This window comes from Branchiostoma floridae, chromosome 12 (assembly GCF_000003815.2).
Source record: "Branchiostoma floridae strain S238N-H82 chromosome 12, Bfl_VNyyK, whole genome shotgun sequence".
Taxonomy (NCBI): domain Eukaryota; kingdom Metazoa; phylum Chordata; class Leptocardii; order Amphioxiformes; family Branchiostomatidae; genus Branchiostoma; species Branchiostoma floridae.
In genome coordinates this window covers 6,334,019-6,348,886 of record NC_049990.1, presented here as the reverse complement: position 1 = coordinate 6,348,886, position 14,868 = coordinate 6,334,019, and the positions used below count along the sequence as shown (strand labels likewise).

General features: G+C 41.3%; 1 protein-coding gene across 1 annotated transcript in view; it reads right to left on the bottom strand.

Annotated features, from left to right (window-relative positions):
• Window positions 1–2,316: 2,316 nt before the first annotated feature.
• LOC118427364 (ankyrin repeat and MYND domain-containing protein 1-like) overlaps window positions 2,317–14,868 on the bottom strand; it is a 23,831-nt gene continuing 11,279 nt past the window's right edge. Inside the window, exons 7-16 of the mRNA XM_035837119.1 lie at window positions 9,320–9,454; window positions 8,873–8,947; window positions 8,497–8,604; window positions 7,696–7,827; window positions 7,122–7,229; window positions 6,542–6,707; window positions 6,014–6,158; window positions 5,683–5,796; window positions 4,512–4,666; window positions 2,317–4,091 (exon numbers count right to left, since the gene is read on the bottom strand). Of these exons, the coding sequence (XP_035693012.1) occupies window positions 3,778–4,091; window positions 4,512–4,666; window positions 5,683–5,796; window positions 6,014–6,158; window positions 6,542–6,707; window positions 7,122–7,229; window positions 7,696–7,827; window positions 8,497–8,604; window positions 8,873–8,947; window positions 9,320–9,454 (1,452 nt within the window). The 3' untranslated portion in view covers window positions 2,317–3,777. The remainder of the gene's footprint in view (window positions 4,092–4,511; window positions 4,667–5,682; window positions 5,797–6,013; window positions 6,159–6,541; window positions 6,708–7,121; window positions 7,230–7,695; window positions 7,828–8,496; window positions 8,605–8,872; window positions 8,948–9,319; window positions 9,455–14,868) is intronic.

Sequence of the window (14,868 nt, the reverse complement as noted above, 5' to 3'; positions counted from 1 at the left end):
GGTAGCATAGTCATCATCATCGGTCGGCTGCGACGCAGGCGACTGTAAGTTTCTTCCAAGACCTTCTGTCGGCAGCTAGATGACTGATTTGCTTCGCGGAGATCTGGTCATTGTAATCTCCTAGGAGCTGTAGCATAGTAAAAGTTGTACATTCTCATATAAACTTTTTCAGTGTTACTGTGATGAAATCATCCAAACTGTTAATGTTTGCCTAGTAGCTAGTTATGCGACAGATACATTTTAAACATCCAGTCAATTGACGCCGACATCTTGAGATTTTGACAACTTCTGATCCTCATATTGTTTCCACTCGGACAGGTACAAGGCTGCAGTACCAGCAGGTATTACTAGTTGGCGCTTCAATGCCGTCAAGCTATAATGCCGAAATGCAAATGCTTATATCTCTGGTTGTGGTATATGTTATATTATCATATAGCCAGGCGCCGCGGACCAATCAGAAGGCCCCGTTCCACGTTGGTTATGACGCCGTAACACGTAGATTCAGGCCAGGCAGGTGGTATCGCTCCCCTGATTGGTCAGAATGAATGATTTGCATCGACACCGGTGCCAGTGTCGATGCAAATCGACACCGGTGCCGGTGTCGATTCATTCTGACCAATCAGGTGAGCGATACCACCTGCCTGGCCTGACCGACCTTGATCCAAACATTCTTACTGTTCACATTCCTTCAAATTTATTGAATATGTAACGTAAGGTTACCAGTTTACGTGCAGGACCAGTTTACGGTCACTTATTGGCGGGTGCAGACTTCGAGGTGAATTGTAAAAAAGAAAATTCTCTTGAGCAGGAAAGAAGTAAGTCTATATCATCTATGTGTCTGTGTCTTATTTATCACATAAGTTTGCATCCAGCAAAGCACGTCTGAAAAGTCCGACAACAATTGTCCTTTACGCTTGAGTTCGCATGATTATCAAAGCACTGTTAACTACAGATGGCCCGGTTCTGATCGTAATTCTAGACGGCTATTTTCGTCCCCACTTTTAAAATCCTACAAACTCTTTATCAATTGAAATATCATCTCAAACCAAACCTGGAGTTCTTATCTCAAGAATCCATGGTAATTTTATGTATGTTATCCAAAGGAACTCTTATAAACTGCATATAAACACAAGGGACTGTCCTCGCCGAGCCGGTAGTTTTCGAACGCGCCATGTTGCATCACGTGACTTAGCTAGCGGCTTGCTGCACTGGAGGGCGAGAAACGGTCGCAAAGGGGCGCTGTTTGGGATAATTTTCACTTCCCGGCCTGCGCGTTTTCCATAAAATGGCATTATTAACAAATCGACCGTAAACTGGTAACCTTACGTTACAACTATATATATACCTCGTTCGCTACGCTCACTCGGTGGTTTATTCGGTGGTTATCGCACCTGACCAGGGATTATCTCACCATATACACCTCGGGCCGGGGCATTAACCCTTTATTCTCTGGAGAAAATTGTGATCCCCTCCCTCTTTCTCAGGAAATCCATAATCCATGGAAACTAAGGAAGAATAAATATTATCATTCAGTTGTCTCATGATAAACAATAAATGACAGAGGACAACAATATGATCAATGTATTCCCATAAATTGAATGTTTATTCAAGGGATAGACCATTTGACATCATTAACAAAAGTAACATCATATGAAAAGGCAACGTATTAAGCTTCATCTCAGATTTCCAATGGACCAAACCCATAGCCCAGCCCACCTTGGTCAAAATGCAGAAAAGCAAAATTGAAACACAAAAATGCAAATTCTTGACCATGTGGCCATGAATCTCTCTTTGGTCGAGCCAATAATTGCTGTGCTATCATTTGTTTTACTGCTGAATGTTTACTGCTTATTGGGATGTAGTCAGGATTGGTCCATTTAAGGTAACGCTGGTTCACCTTTATCCGTTGGGTAACCTATATCAGTTGCTTTTTAAAAACAGGGTATTTAGGCCCTTCGAGTCGACAGTAGTAGTTTTAAACTGCAATATCTTGAAAATATTGCAATTTGAAACTAACGTCCGTCAACTTGAAAACCACAAATACTCTGTTTTTAAAAAGCAACGAATATAGGTTACCCAACGGATAAAGGTGAACTAGCATTACCATCTATTTTCTTGTCCAAAATATCCTCCACATTACATTTTATTTAAAAAAAAACAGTATCAAGAGTACATACATGTATATGTAGCATAAATGTAAAATGTTAACGTTACATTCCTCACTCCAAAAAAAGTACTTAAAAGAAGGACCAAATGTTATTAAAAGCAAAACTGCACTGATAGTCTCAGCATGAACATATACACAAATAACTTATTAAGCATAAGCAATAATCTGACATTTCTCTGTATCATACGTTCATGTATATATTGCATACAGATATTTTCTTTCACAAATGATGAATAAACATGATAGATAGATAGTCAATGCTTACACATAATTCCACACAATCTTGTCTTCACAGCTTGCGAAGGTATCTCAATGTGGCTCAAGCAATATCAAATTCACACATATGAAAAAAATGCTTCATAGAAAACTTTACCTCATTGTCTAAAAGATATATTCTATAAAGTTATGAGTAATATAATCTATAAACAATGAATAAGACTCAAACAATCTGAAATACCGATAATTCAATGGTAGAAGGAATTATCTTGTCAATATTTGGTAGCCCTCATATTCAACAATCATAAATCTTTTTCCTAATTCAAAAAACATTTCAATCATAGACATGATCACATATGTAATCACTACACTTAATATTCTTTTCGAAACTGTAATGTTACATAGATGTACAGCATTAAACAAGATTCAAATTTTGCGAAACTTTGTAGAAATTCAGAGGGGCGAGTAAGAACAGAAATAAACGACATCCCGACTCCCGGGATTCGAACCCGCGCCGAACCCGGGCAGCCGGATCACAAATCCAACGTGCTAACCACAACACCAAAAGCTCAAGAGCTGTTGGCGTGGTCAGTTTGGCAGCGCTAGAACCCCACTGTTACACTACTCCCCCTTTTCTTTTCAAGATTCGTCCTCGAATCTCCGAGATCGACATCCCTGTGTGGCACATACTAGCCTGTTACTCACAGGGCCGGCGTGGGAACCATTGTAGAAATTCGATGATACAAGAAATTGCTTGGTCAGTGGTCACTCACACACATGCATGGGACTAAAAGGCCCAACAGTCAATTCTTCATATACATTTACATGTATATTCAAAGTCATAAAGTACTTATCCCTTATTTTACTACAAAATAAATCTATTTTTCAATATTATATACATACTGTTAGTGGTCTTAGTTTGAAAAATGCAGCATCTTTCACAGTCATACCTGGAGGGATTCTTTGATGGCACCAATGCTACAAAACGTGGACGGATTGCATCCATTCAGAATTCATTTAAAACTAAGCCCACAAAGTATTTCGCACATCATACACAGAATGTAACAATAATATGCAATCTCACTTGGCTAAGACAAAGCATATCTCTGGTCTTTCTTTGCAAAGAATTTGAAAGTATCGGCACCAGGGCTCTCTCCAGCTTTAAATTTTTTCCGTCCCACTTATTGTGTGGTAGCCAATGTTGCCAATTTGCGTTGTAAAATTTGTCATTCTAAGCTTATGACAAATACATTATCAACAATTTCATGTCATAAAGTTTAGACTTTGGGGACGGACTGGGTGAAACATTTCTCTGTCCCAACAAGCAAGTTTCAGTCCTGGGACGGAGGAACGGGTCCTGGAGACAGCCCTGATAGACACATAATTGATTTGTCTCAGTTAAAACTGTAATTCTCCTTAATTGACACACTGGATGTCTCCGACGACTTTAAGCCACCTCTGGACCCCAACTTCAAACCTTTCCTCCCGACATCGCTAAGTTTAGACCCGGTGACGGAACTGATTGTGCTTCTACTAGCTTTGGTTTTGTTCTGCGTGTTTTTGGCTCCTTTAGTGGTGGTGTTGTTCCTGAGACTTTTCCCCATGAGCTGGTCTACGGTGACACGTGAGTTGGGGTTGGGGTTGGTGGTTGGGGTGGGGCTGTCGATGCGAGTACGGTCCCCTCTACTCTTTGGACTACCTTCCCTACCTGTTGGTATCAAACAAGAAAGGTTTGTGTACATCGATCTTCATACGACTAACTTATATCAATGGCATACTAGAGTACCCTTAAATTGCTACACAACCAAGAAGTTTTATCAGCTGAAAACCAAGTTAGCCTGATTTGCATGTAATTAGATAAATACATGTACATGCAAATCAAACTGGTGAGTGGTGACAGAAATCACAAATGTTGACAGAAGTCACAGTTTTGGCACGATAGACATACATTTATAGTATGACATACTTTTCCACACATAAAAGCACAGTAATTGCACAGCTGTGATGAAATTCCCATAGAACATCATTGTCTTACAAAAGTCAGGTTTTAACCTAATCTCCCTGCTGCACTAGAAAACAAGACTCTTTTCTTTATTCATCAATTTTGGATGGAATGTTTTAAACTTACCTCCAATCCTGACGCACTCCTCCTTGTGCCTGGCATTCCAAGCCTTGAGTTTACAGGCCTTACTGCAGTAGTACACTTCCTTACATCTGGTGCAGGCTGACAGACGCACACCCACCGACCGGCCACACTCGTAACAGTACTTGAAGACAGGTTTCCTAAATGGGGTTATGAAACAACAGATCTAAGATTAGTTTACTTCCAAAAATAATTTCATCAGTTTGGAAGAATATAAGATATAGGAGAATTCTTGTGCACAACCAGGATGTCATGTTCTTTACTTTGCTCACGTTTTGGTGTCTATCAGACACCTTCCTCAGAAAAACGAAAGCAAAGTAAGTAATGTTACATCCTGGTTGTGTACAAGAATTCTCCTATATTCTAGATCTACGATTAGCTTAGTTCTGTAATCAGTTCATCCTCTGAGAAGTGACACCAGGATTTTCACAAAGTGCTGTCCAGCATGACAGAGCAAAGCTCATCCACCTGAAGTCCTGTATCCTCCATAAGTAAGTAAGTGTCAAGGAAGGGCAACCATGCCTGCGACACTTGTCTGGTTAGAGTTCCACAGGATTACGCATATTCTCTCCTTGGTTAGGTAGCAACAGACTTTACACTACTGTCTTTATACAGAAATACCCTGTCCTTGGTGCTGAAGTCAATGTTTGTACACTACATGTGTACTATCTTTCAATAGAACAGTCCTACCCTTCGTTAAGAAGAAAAGGACTGTATCCTATTGCATTTCTATAGAACAGTCCTGCCTTTTGTGCTGAGGTAAAAATTGCTGCAAAAATGTTCTGCAATTAGGGGCGATGTGTCTCATAAGTCTGCCCTAAGACCATCAAATTTAAAGGGAGCCTATAGGAGAATGGCCAAGATGAAAGTCTTAAACAAGAAGCTATCTGCCACCAAAAAGCAAGACCATAGAATGTCCAGGTCAAAAGATAGAAAAAATGGAAGTTCTGATCCAGTACCAAGGTCACATTATGTTACCAGGGGGGCAAAGTCGACCTTGACCTTTGTCTTCCCCACACCTACCAACATAACAAATATCGTTGTAATACATCCTGAGGTTCTAGAGTTTTGCTGACCACAAATACCCGGAAAAACAAACAGACACACAGACAGGCAGACAGATGAACAGACACACCAAAAACTATCAGCTCCTTACCTGACGTAGCTCTGTGCTTTGCGTGACATCGACTCTGCCAGTTCTTTCACTCCCTTCATGGCCGCTGCCTGTCCGACGTCCACAGTGATGATGCCAGTCACTGTCTCATCATCCCTGAAAGTACAACATCAAATTAGCATATATTTTACGTATTTACCAAAAAGACAATCTACAAATAACTTGTTTTGAGCTCAACTGATATAATTAGAAACAGGTACTAGTATGCTTCTCACAACAGAAGTAATTACTACTTGAACTTCTGAAGGAAAGAGCCTTTTAAACAAAACAAATTTAACATTCAAAGCACTTAAATCTGAGTTTTGTAACTTACTCGTCCAGTTCCCTGTCCACCAGAGGTTTCTCCTTCCCAGTGCTGTCCGTTGCCATGGTACTGAACCCGACCTTGCCTCGTGACCTCAGGGTGGGGTGGGAGGCCCCGGCACCTGTATACACAAACTTCTCACTCGGACCTGCACCTGTAAATATAAGAACAAGAATGGAGTTAAAAAGCACCTTGGCGACATGTAGGATTTTCTGTTCTGATTTTGTACAAAAATGGTGTTTGGTGTAACTTTGAACAGTTGATAAAACATTTTGTCACAATTAGTGGGCTCTCACAGAAAAACTTATTGAATATACTGGTAGGTATAGCTAGATATAAAACTCTCTCCAACAAGATTTCTCCAGTGTTACTGATGAAAGACACCGGATGGCTGTTCCAATATTACTAACTGCTTTTTGGCATATACTGGGAGATATTTTGAAAAAAAAGTGTAATACATCAGATCCCAATAAATAAACAGAGTAATTGAAGCCGTGTTTCCTAAAGTATTTCAGAACATGTCTTATGATGACATACTTTTCCTCCCGTCTCTCTCATCTTGCTCTAGAATCTCTCGCTCCCGTGACACCGCCGCCTCCCTCAGCAGCTCGCCGAGGTGAGCCAGCAGTTTGCGCCGGGCGTTGTACGTGTCCCTCTCGGCGTGGGTCAGCGCGTGGTAGGGGGTGTGGGCAATACGTCTGTCCTGAAAGGTGGGGAAAAAGAGAGTGTGCATTGAGTCTCTTGGTGATAAACTCCATTAACATTAATCTGCAGGGTAACATAAATCTGCCACTTTGAAAACAGTGGGTTTGAGAAATCTATATAGCAGTATGTACAGTATAGATATGCAGGATGCGTACCAAAAAATCAGAAGGTGCATACACAAAAACGTCTTCCAGTATTTGCCACTTGTAACGCACAGTGCAAAGCGTTATGAACCATATGAATCCATTTCTTATCCATTTGATATATGTTATTAAGACGAATTTAATAAAAAATTTATTCATCAAAACTTGACCACTTTCTGGCAACTAGCGATGGAGTGCCATGAGTTCCAGTGTGTGACAAAGCGTGCCATGTTACTTGTTAGGGCACCTCCCGTTAACACAGCACTTACTTGGTTGAATGCGAAGTAAGCATAGTCCACAGCAGTGCCCTGCAGTTTCTTAGGGCCGATGGGGATGGGGGCCAGGATGTTAGCTCCTGCCCTTATCAGTTTGTCAATCTGTAAACAATTAAAAACAATAAAGCATAAATGGATGTACATTGTACTATCATTGACCAGAACCTAAAAGTAAACAAGGGAGCAAAACTCAATATGGCAGTTTATCAACATTGCTCCATAACTAAAGTTTGGCATTATACAAGGTTGTTTTCATACATTGACTCATTTACCATGGACAACTTCCTTTATTGCAATAACCTTAGCCCTATTTAGGGCTAGTTTTCCAGGGTTTGATTTGAAGTTTGAAGGACAAAACATACATATACATGTACAGTACAGTGCAGACATATATGAATTTACATATATAGATAACAGACCAAAAGAAACATACACAATCATAACACAAAATGTACAGATAAAAAACTATTAACTTAAGTTGAGAACAAATGGTGGTTTGCCTTTTTTAAGTGTGAAATATTGGACAGTTTTAAAGGTTACTAAATCAAAACTGAATCTTTGCTCCTACCAGTGCAATCCTGGCATGTGGTGGTCTCCTATGTTCGCAGGCTATAGAAGAGGCGGCACACAGGGCACTACCAACACCGTGGGATAGCGGTAAGCTGGGGTCCGCACCGAACTCCAGCAACTCATCAATGGCCTGGACAAAGAATACAAGTACATGCAACGTAAGTCTTTCTATCAAATAGTCCTGTCCTTGGTGCTGAACTAAAGAATTGTTACTGCCATCTTTCTATAGAAGAGTTCTCTCCTTGGTTTAGAAGAGAAATACTGTACACTACTGTTGTTCTATAGAAGAGTCCTGTCTTATCATTTACCCTGATTGTACCCTTCTGTCTTTCTATAGAACAGTCCTGTCCTTGGTGCTGAATTAAAGGATTGTTTACTGCTGTCTTTCTATAGAAGAGTTCTCTCCTTGGTTTAAGAGCAAAAGAAAAAAAAACTACTAAAACCACTGCCTTTATACAGAAGTGCTCTGTCCTTGGTGCTGAAGTTGATATTTGTACACTACTGTCTTTCTGTGGAGCAGTCCTGTCCTTGGTGGTAAAGTTAAGACTGTACACTACTGTACTACTTCTTCTATAGAAAAATCCTACCCTTGGTGATGATTTTAAAGGCTATGCACTACTACCTTTATATAGAAGGGCACTGTCCTTGGTGCTGAAGTAAAAGATTGTACACTAATATCCGAAAGAAAAGTCCTTTTCTTGATGTTGAACTAAAAGTTTATACTGTCTTGTTCTAAAGCAATATTTTGACTACTAACAAAATAGGAAAAGCAAATTTGATTGCTTATTAGACTACATACCAAGTCGTTCCCACTGCCTATAGCCAGAGACAGTGGAGAGTGCCCCTGGCACAGGAGATTGGGGTTTGCTCCGGCTTCAAGGAGCAGTCGCACGACAGAGCGGGCATCCTGAGGAGGGAAAAAAATATTTAATTGCAACAAGACAATACAAGTGTAGAAATAGACAATAGCATGCAGACAAGCAGTTTCAATAATATAATATACTGAGTAGGTTATATTGATAATCTATCATAAAACTACCATTTTCCCTTAAGAAATCACGCTCTGTTTCTAACATTCTTAAATTCTGAACATTTAAAATCCACTCTAACTTTAACTCTGCAGATGTAAAGATGTGAAGGCCCCTAAAATACTATTCTAACACAGTAATACATACCCAGTTGTTGTCGTCCCGCTCACATGCGATGTGAAGAGGTGTCCTGCCTCCTTCGATCGCAGACAGTTTTCCATTCTGCAAAATAATCAGGGAAGACACGGTTCGTGAAAAATTGAGTTTGCTTTATTGTACAGTACTTCAATTTACATCACAATTGTTTCTAGTTTTAACATCAGCTCCCATAACTTCACTGGAGGCCATAATATCATCACATCAAAAAAACATTGTTAAAGCGCCTTCTAAAGATTGTCTTGAACAATATCTGAAGTGTATATACCTCAGGATTACTGATGTTGCATTGGTTCATCTCTTTGAATCATTTATTTTTTCTCAATTGGTGGTATTATGGCACCCAGTGGAATGACAGTGGATGTCATACTTCGAGCCATATTTGTGACTGACTGACTGACTGAATGAATGAATGAATGAACAAGGGAACAAACGTACCTGATCCTCTTCCGTGCCGTCCTCGTGTGCCCTCATGTCGGGATCTGCCCCTGCCTTCAGGATCAGCTGGGTGATATCAACCCCCTCCTCCCCTGGGATGGCTGCTGCAATGTGCAGCGGAGCGAGGCCCCCTTTCTGTTGTAAAAGTTATTGCAGTTAGTGTTCTGAATAAATGATAAACATAATATACTTATTAAGTATATTCAATGAGCTCAACACTCTCAACTTTCTCACCATATTACAAATTGGTTACTTTTTGCTTCATTTTGTAAGTTTTAGCATATGTTTTCCTAATTTGCCAGGTGTAAGTTGACGTAATGCTATCCAAAAACCCGAAGTTTGACACGGTGGATTATTGAACTCGGTGATGTCTTATAGAACAAAATGAAAAGGAAATGGTTTGGGACTTCTCCATTGTATGCAATTACCAAAAATATACAATATAAACGAATTAGGTGGAATCTACCATACTCATCTATGAAGATTAACAAGCAGAAAATACAGTTACCTATTCTTTCTGCGCAGTGATTGACTCATCCATATGAAGCTATGGGGTGGTGCCTGGAGTCGCGCGAAGATGTGATACATATAACATTCCCCAGACTGAGTGGGTGGGTGGGTGGGCGGGCGAAAAAGAAAAACTGCGCTCCATCGTGCCTACCTCTTTTCCCTTGTCCCACTCCTTCTATCCCATGTTCACGTCTTCGACGGATTCCAGGCTGTGCGGATGAGTCCGTCAAACTGCATGTGAATAGTCTATCCTGCCTTTATATGGGATTGGGTCTTCGCCTAATATAGGCATCGCCAATCACAGCGCAGGAAAGATAGTTACCTATTCTTTCTGCGCAGTGATTGACTCATCCATATGAAGCTATGGGGTGGTGCCTTCCGTCGCGCCTCTTCTTTTTAGTATCATTACCTGAGTTGCGTGGCATCCAAGCTTCTTGGTGCGTGTGTGGGTTCTAGGAGACCAACCGCTGACTCCACGCTAATAGGGAACGCGTGCGGTGTATACTCAAGGACGACAGTGGACGCATAGTCAACATACTCAACATAGTCTATTGACAACTTCTTATGGAACCGTTCCATGATGATAAACAACCAGCACCACACAGTGCGTGACGTAACCACTAGCGGACTCTACCACTTATATGGGTGGTGGTCCAGACCTACCATAAGAATCACTATACAATATTGGCGCTACTATTCTTCCTTCTTACATATGCATACCTCCTACTATTCCTAATCTCATCCTAACTTTCCTTCACTCCATCGTTCATAAATATCCATACCTCCTACTATCCCCAATCTCATCTTAACCTTCCTTGACTCTATCGTTCTCTCCCACTCTCATCCTTACTTCTCCCACTCTCATCCGCCAAGTTCTTCACACCATCATTCTCTATTCCTTTCTACCCCAACCTCCATTCATTATTCTTTTATTCGTGTCCTGCTTATCGGAAGTGAATCAACTACAATAAAACTAATGTGCAGTCTAATACTTTTTTATTTCTTGCATCGCCGGCGGTCCTCTTCTAAAAACTACTAGAAGTGTCCTCTGTCAGATGTTGCAAACTCCAAATATACTTCCAACCCCATAAATAGAATAGACACGGTACGTAACAATGGTCTATTATCGCAGCAGATGTAACTTTCGTATAACGGATCTCTCCAAATTCGACGTACACAAATGGCCCAGACATATTGCAAGAATAAATACCCAATATAATCCCATTTCTCCCTATCAGAACTCGGGTATAAACAAAAAAATGTCGACATTCGGTTTCAAATATTTGTTTCAACTGCCGTTTAGCAAACCAAGCTACGTCACATACATTGGGATAATTGTATCTAAACAAAAAATCTGTATTGAAGTGTTAGAGTCCTCCTCACTACTGTTCTAGCTTTTCACTGATAACAACCTCTCTGGAAAATCCACTAACCCTTGAATTGATACATACTTGACGAAACCAGTTTTGGCCAATGCCGTTTTGCGCTGGGTAGCCAACCCTATATTACTAGGTCTAGGTTGGAAAGCATATGTGATAAATTGAAGACATTCTATTTTATGTGCAGCAAAACCTTTATGTCTTCTATAAATAAGCCTTAACCCTGTGTGTGCCAATAAAGGCTGACAGTTAGAAAGTAAGCAGTGACCTTTTAATACTGGCTATATTAACCTGAAACTTTTATAGCGTCATCTTTGGACTCATTACAGCTAAACATGTCAGATCTACCTACGAAACAAAATTAGACTTTGGCCTAAATGTTTCGATAAAACGACAAAATAACTGCTGCCTTTTAACTTTCGTGCCTCGTCAAGTTATCAACAAATTACTACCCAAGATACACGAACCTGTATTTATCCATGGCACTTTATATTAAACATGCTCCTTTTCAAATTACTTATAAACCATAAGCGCTGGAACGTACTACCAAGTAAAGAAAATGGAGACAGACGAAAACAGCAAACCGATTTAATAACTAGTTGTTTCTCAACATTACAACGAAAAACATGTCACTTCCTGGACAACTTCTGACGTTGATGTGTTCTAATTAAAAACAAGCAAATACAGTGGTCATCCCTACAGTGAACTCTAAGACAGTATAGATGTTCTTTTTTTTTACGAAGAAAGCGTTTAACAGACGCCCTCTAACATATTCTGTTACTTTAAGGCAAAATGGAAGTTCAGGTCACAATTCGAACGTACGAGAGAGTAAAAAATTCTGGGGCTGTTGTCTCTCTGTTTCTGAATTTTAAGTCTGGTTTTAAACTTCTTGATCCCTTTGCTTGGCCACCATCCCTGCCTGTACGCCGTCCTCCCATATGGTTTGCTGCGTGTACTTCTCAGCTAGCTGGTAGGTCTAAGTTGCTGAACTTGAGGTGGTATTTTCAGACCCACGCGCGTTGTACTGAATGCTTCCTGTAACATATTTATCATATTGCATGTCCTTCGGGATGAAGGTATCCTTTCTCATGAAAACCTGTACCACCTAACGAATACGTCGTTGGTTACGAGTGTTCTACGACAATGTTGCTCTGTGTCTTGTACTTCAAAGAAAACGTACGTGTACCAAGAATCATAGCGATACAATAGCGTGTTGAAAAACGAACGAATGATACTCGTAATTAGTTCAAACTCCTTGCAGTTATACGTATATAAGTGCCAACTTTTAATCTTGTGCTGTCCGTCCTAAAACTATCCACGACGTACTATTCTCTACATTGCACACCGTAATCTTCACAATTGTTGGCCTCGACTTCAGTGCTTCTGTAGATATTTTCTCAATCGCGTTAAAAACTGCTTGCCGTTCTCGTTATCTACACGGGGTCCATCAACAATCTGCAATGCCACAAATCTCACCAAAGTATCGGACAGTCTCGGTATGTACCATCACGAAGTTAACCAAAACCTGTCGTAGTCAGCCAGCCAAACTGTACTATTCTCATTTCCTACATGTGGCTGCCCTGTCGCACGACCAACTATATCAGCCTAGAGTTGTCCCTCGACTTGTCAAGTAACAAACCGAACGAAAACCAAGTCCTGTTATCAGCCTGAAGCTGTCCAATAACTAATAGTACGGCTCCATAGCACACAAAAATTGTCCTTCAGTCTTACACTCCACCTGTGGTTGTCCCACAACTTGTCGCATAACAAACAAAATAAAAATACTGTCCGCCAGCCATGTTACCTACCTAGGCTTGTCTAAACAACCTGTCGTGCGACCAACCACTAACACCTGGGTAACAAATTTGTAACAACGTATCGTGCGATAACAGAAAACTGTCTAACAGTCTCTTTACTTCTCTAGTCCAAAAACTTTCCAACAGTCTTGCTGCTTACCTGGGGTTACTCAACAATCTGTCGTACAACAACACACAAAACTATCTAACAGCCTTTTTAATTCTCTGAGGTTGTCTAACAACCTGTCACACGACAACAACAAACAAAAATGTCCAACAGTTTTGCTGCTTACCTGGGGTTGCTAAACAATCTATCGTACGACAACCCACAAAACTGCCTAACAGCCTTTTTACTTCTCTGGGGTTGTCTAACAACCTGTCGCACGACAACAACAAACAAAAAATGTCCAACCGTCTTGTTGGCTTCCTGGAGTTGCTCAACAATCTGTCGTACGACAGCACAGCGTCACAAAACTGTCGAGCAGCCTTTTTACTTCTCTGGGGTTGTCTAACCAACCTGTCGCACGACAACAACAAACAAAACTGTCCAACAGTCTTGTTACCTACCCGGGGTTGTCCAACAACCTGTCATACGACAACAGCAAACAAAAAACTGTCGTACACTGTTGTTACTCTACCTGGCGTTGTCTCACCGCTTGTCGCACGACAACAAACCAAACTGTCCAACAGTCCTGTTACCTGCCTGGTGCTGTCCCACAGCCTGTCGCACGACAACAAACCAAACTGTCCAACAGTCTTGTTACTTGCCTGGTGCTGTCCCACAGCCTGTCGTACATCAACCAACCAAACTGTCCAACAGTCTTGTTTCCTGGTTGGTGCTGTCCCACAACCCGCCGTACATCAACAAACCAAACTGTCCAACAGCCTTGTTACCTGCCTGGTGCTGTCCCACAGCTTGTCGTACATCAACAAATCAAACTGTCCAACAGTCAAAAATGTACAACCCGTCGACATCAACAAACTTGTCGTACATCAACGAACCAAACTGCCCAACAGTCCTGTTACTTGCCTGGTGTTGTCCCACAACCTGTCGTACATCAACAAACAAACTGTCCGACAGTCCTGTTACTTGCCTGGTGCCGTCCCACAGCCTGTCGTACATCAACAAACAAAACTGTGCAACAGTCTTGTTACCTGCCTGGTGCCGTCCCACAGCCTGTCGTACATCAACGAACAAAACTGCGCAACAGTCCTGTTACCTGCCTGGTGCTGTCCCACAGCCTGTCGTACGTCAACAAACAAAACTTTCCAACAGTCTTGTTACCTGCCTGGTGCTGTCCCACAGCCTGTCGCACATCAACAAACAAAACTGCCCAACAGTCCTGTTACTTGCCTGGTGCTGTCCCACAGCCTATCGTATACATCAACAAACCAAACTGTCCAACAGTCCTGTTACTTGCCTGGTGCCATCCCACAGCCTGTCGTACATCAACAAATCAAACTGTCCAACAGTCTTGTTACTTGCCTGGTGTTGTCCCACAACCTGTCGTACCTCAACAAACAAAACTGTCCAACAGTCCTGTTACCTGCCTGGTGCTATCCCACAACCCGTCGTCCATCCACAAACAAAACTATCCAATAGTCTTGTTACTTACCTGGGGTTGTCCAACAACCTGTCGCATGACAACTACAAACAAAACTGTCCAACAGTCTTGTTACTTACCTGGGGTTGTCCAGCAACCTGTCGCATGACAACTACAAACAAAACTGTCCAACAGTCTTGTTACTTACCTGGGGTTGTCCAACAACCTGTCGCATGACAACAACAACAAAACTTTTCAGCAGTCTTGTTATCTCTCTGGGGTTGTTTACAGCATGTCGTACGACAACAGCAAACAAAAAC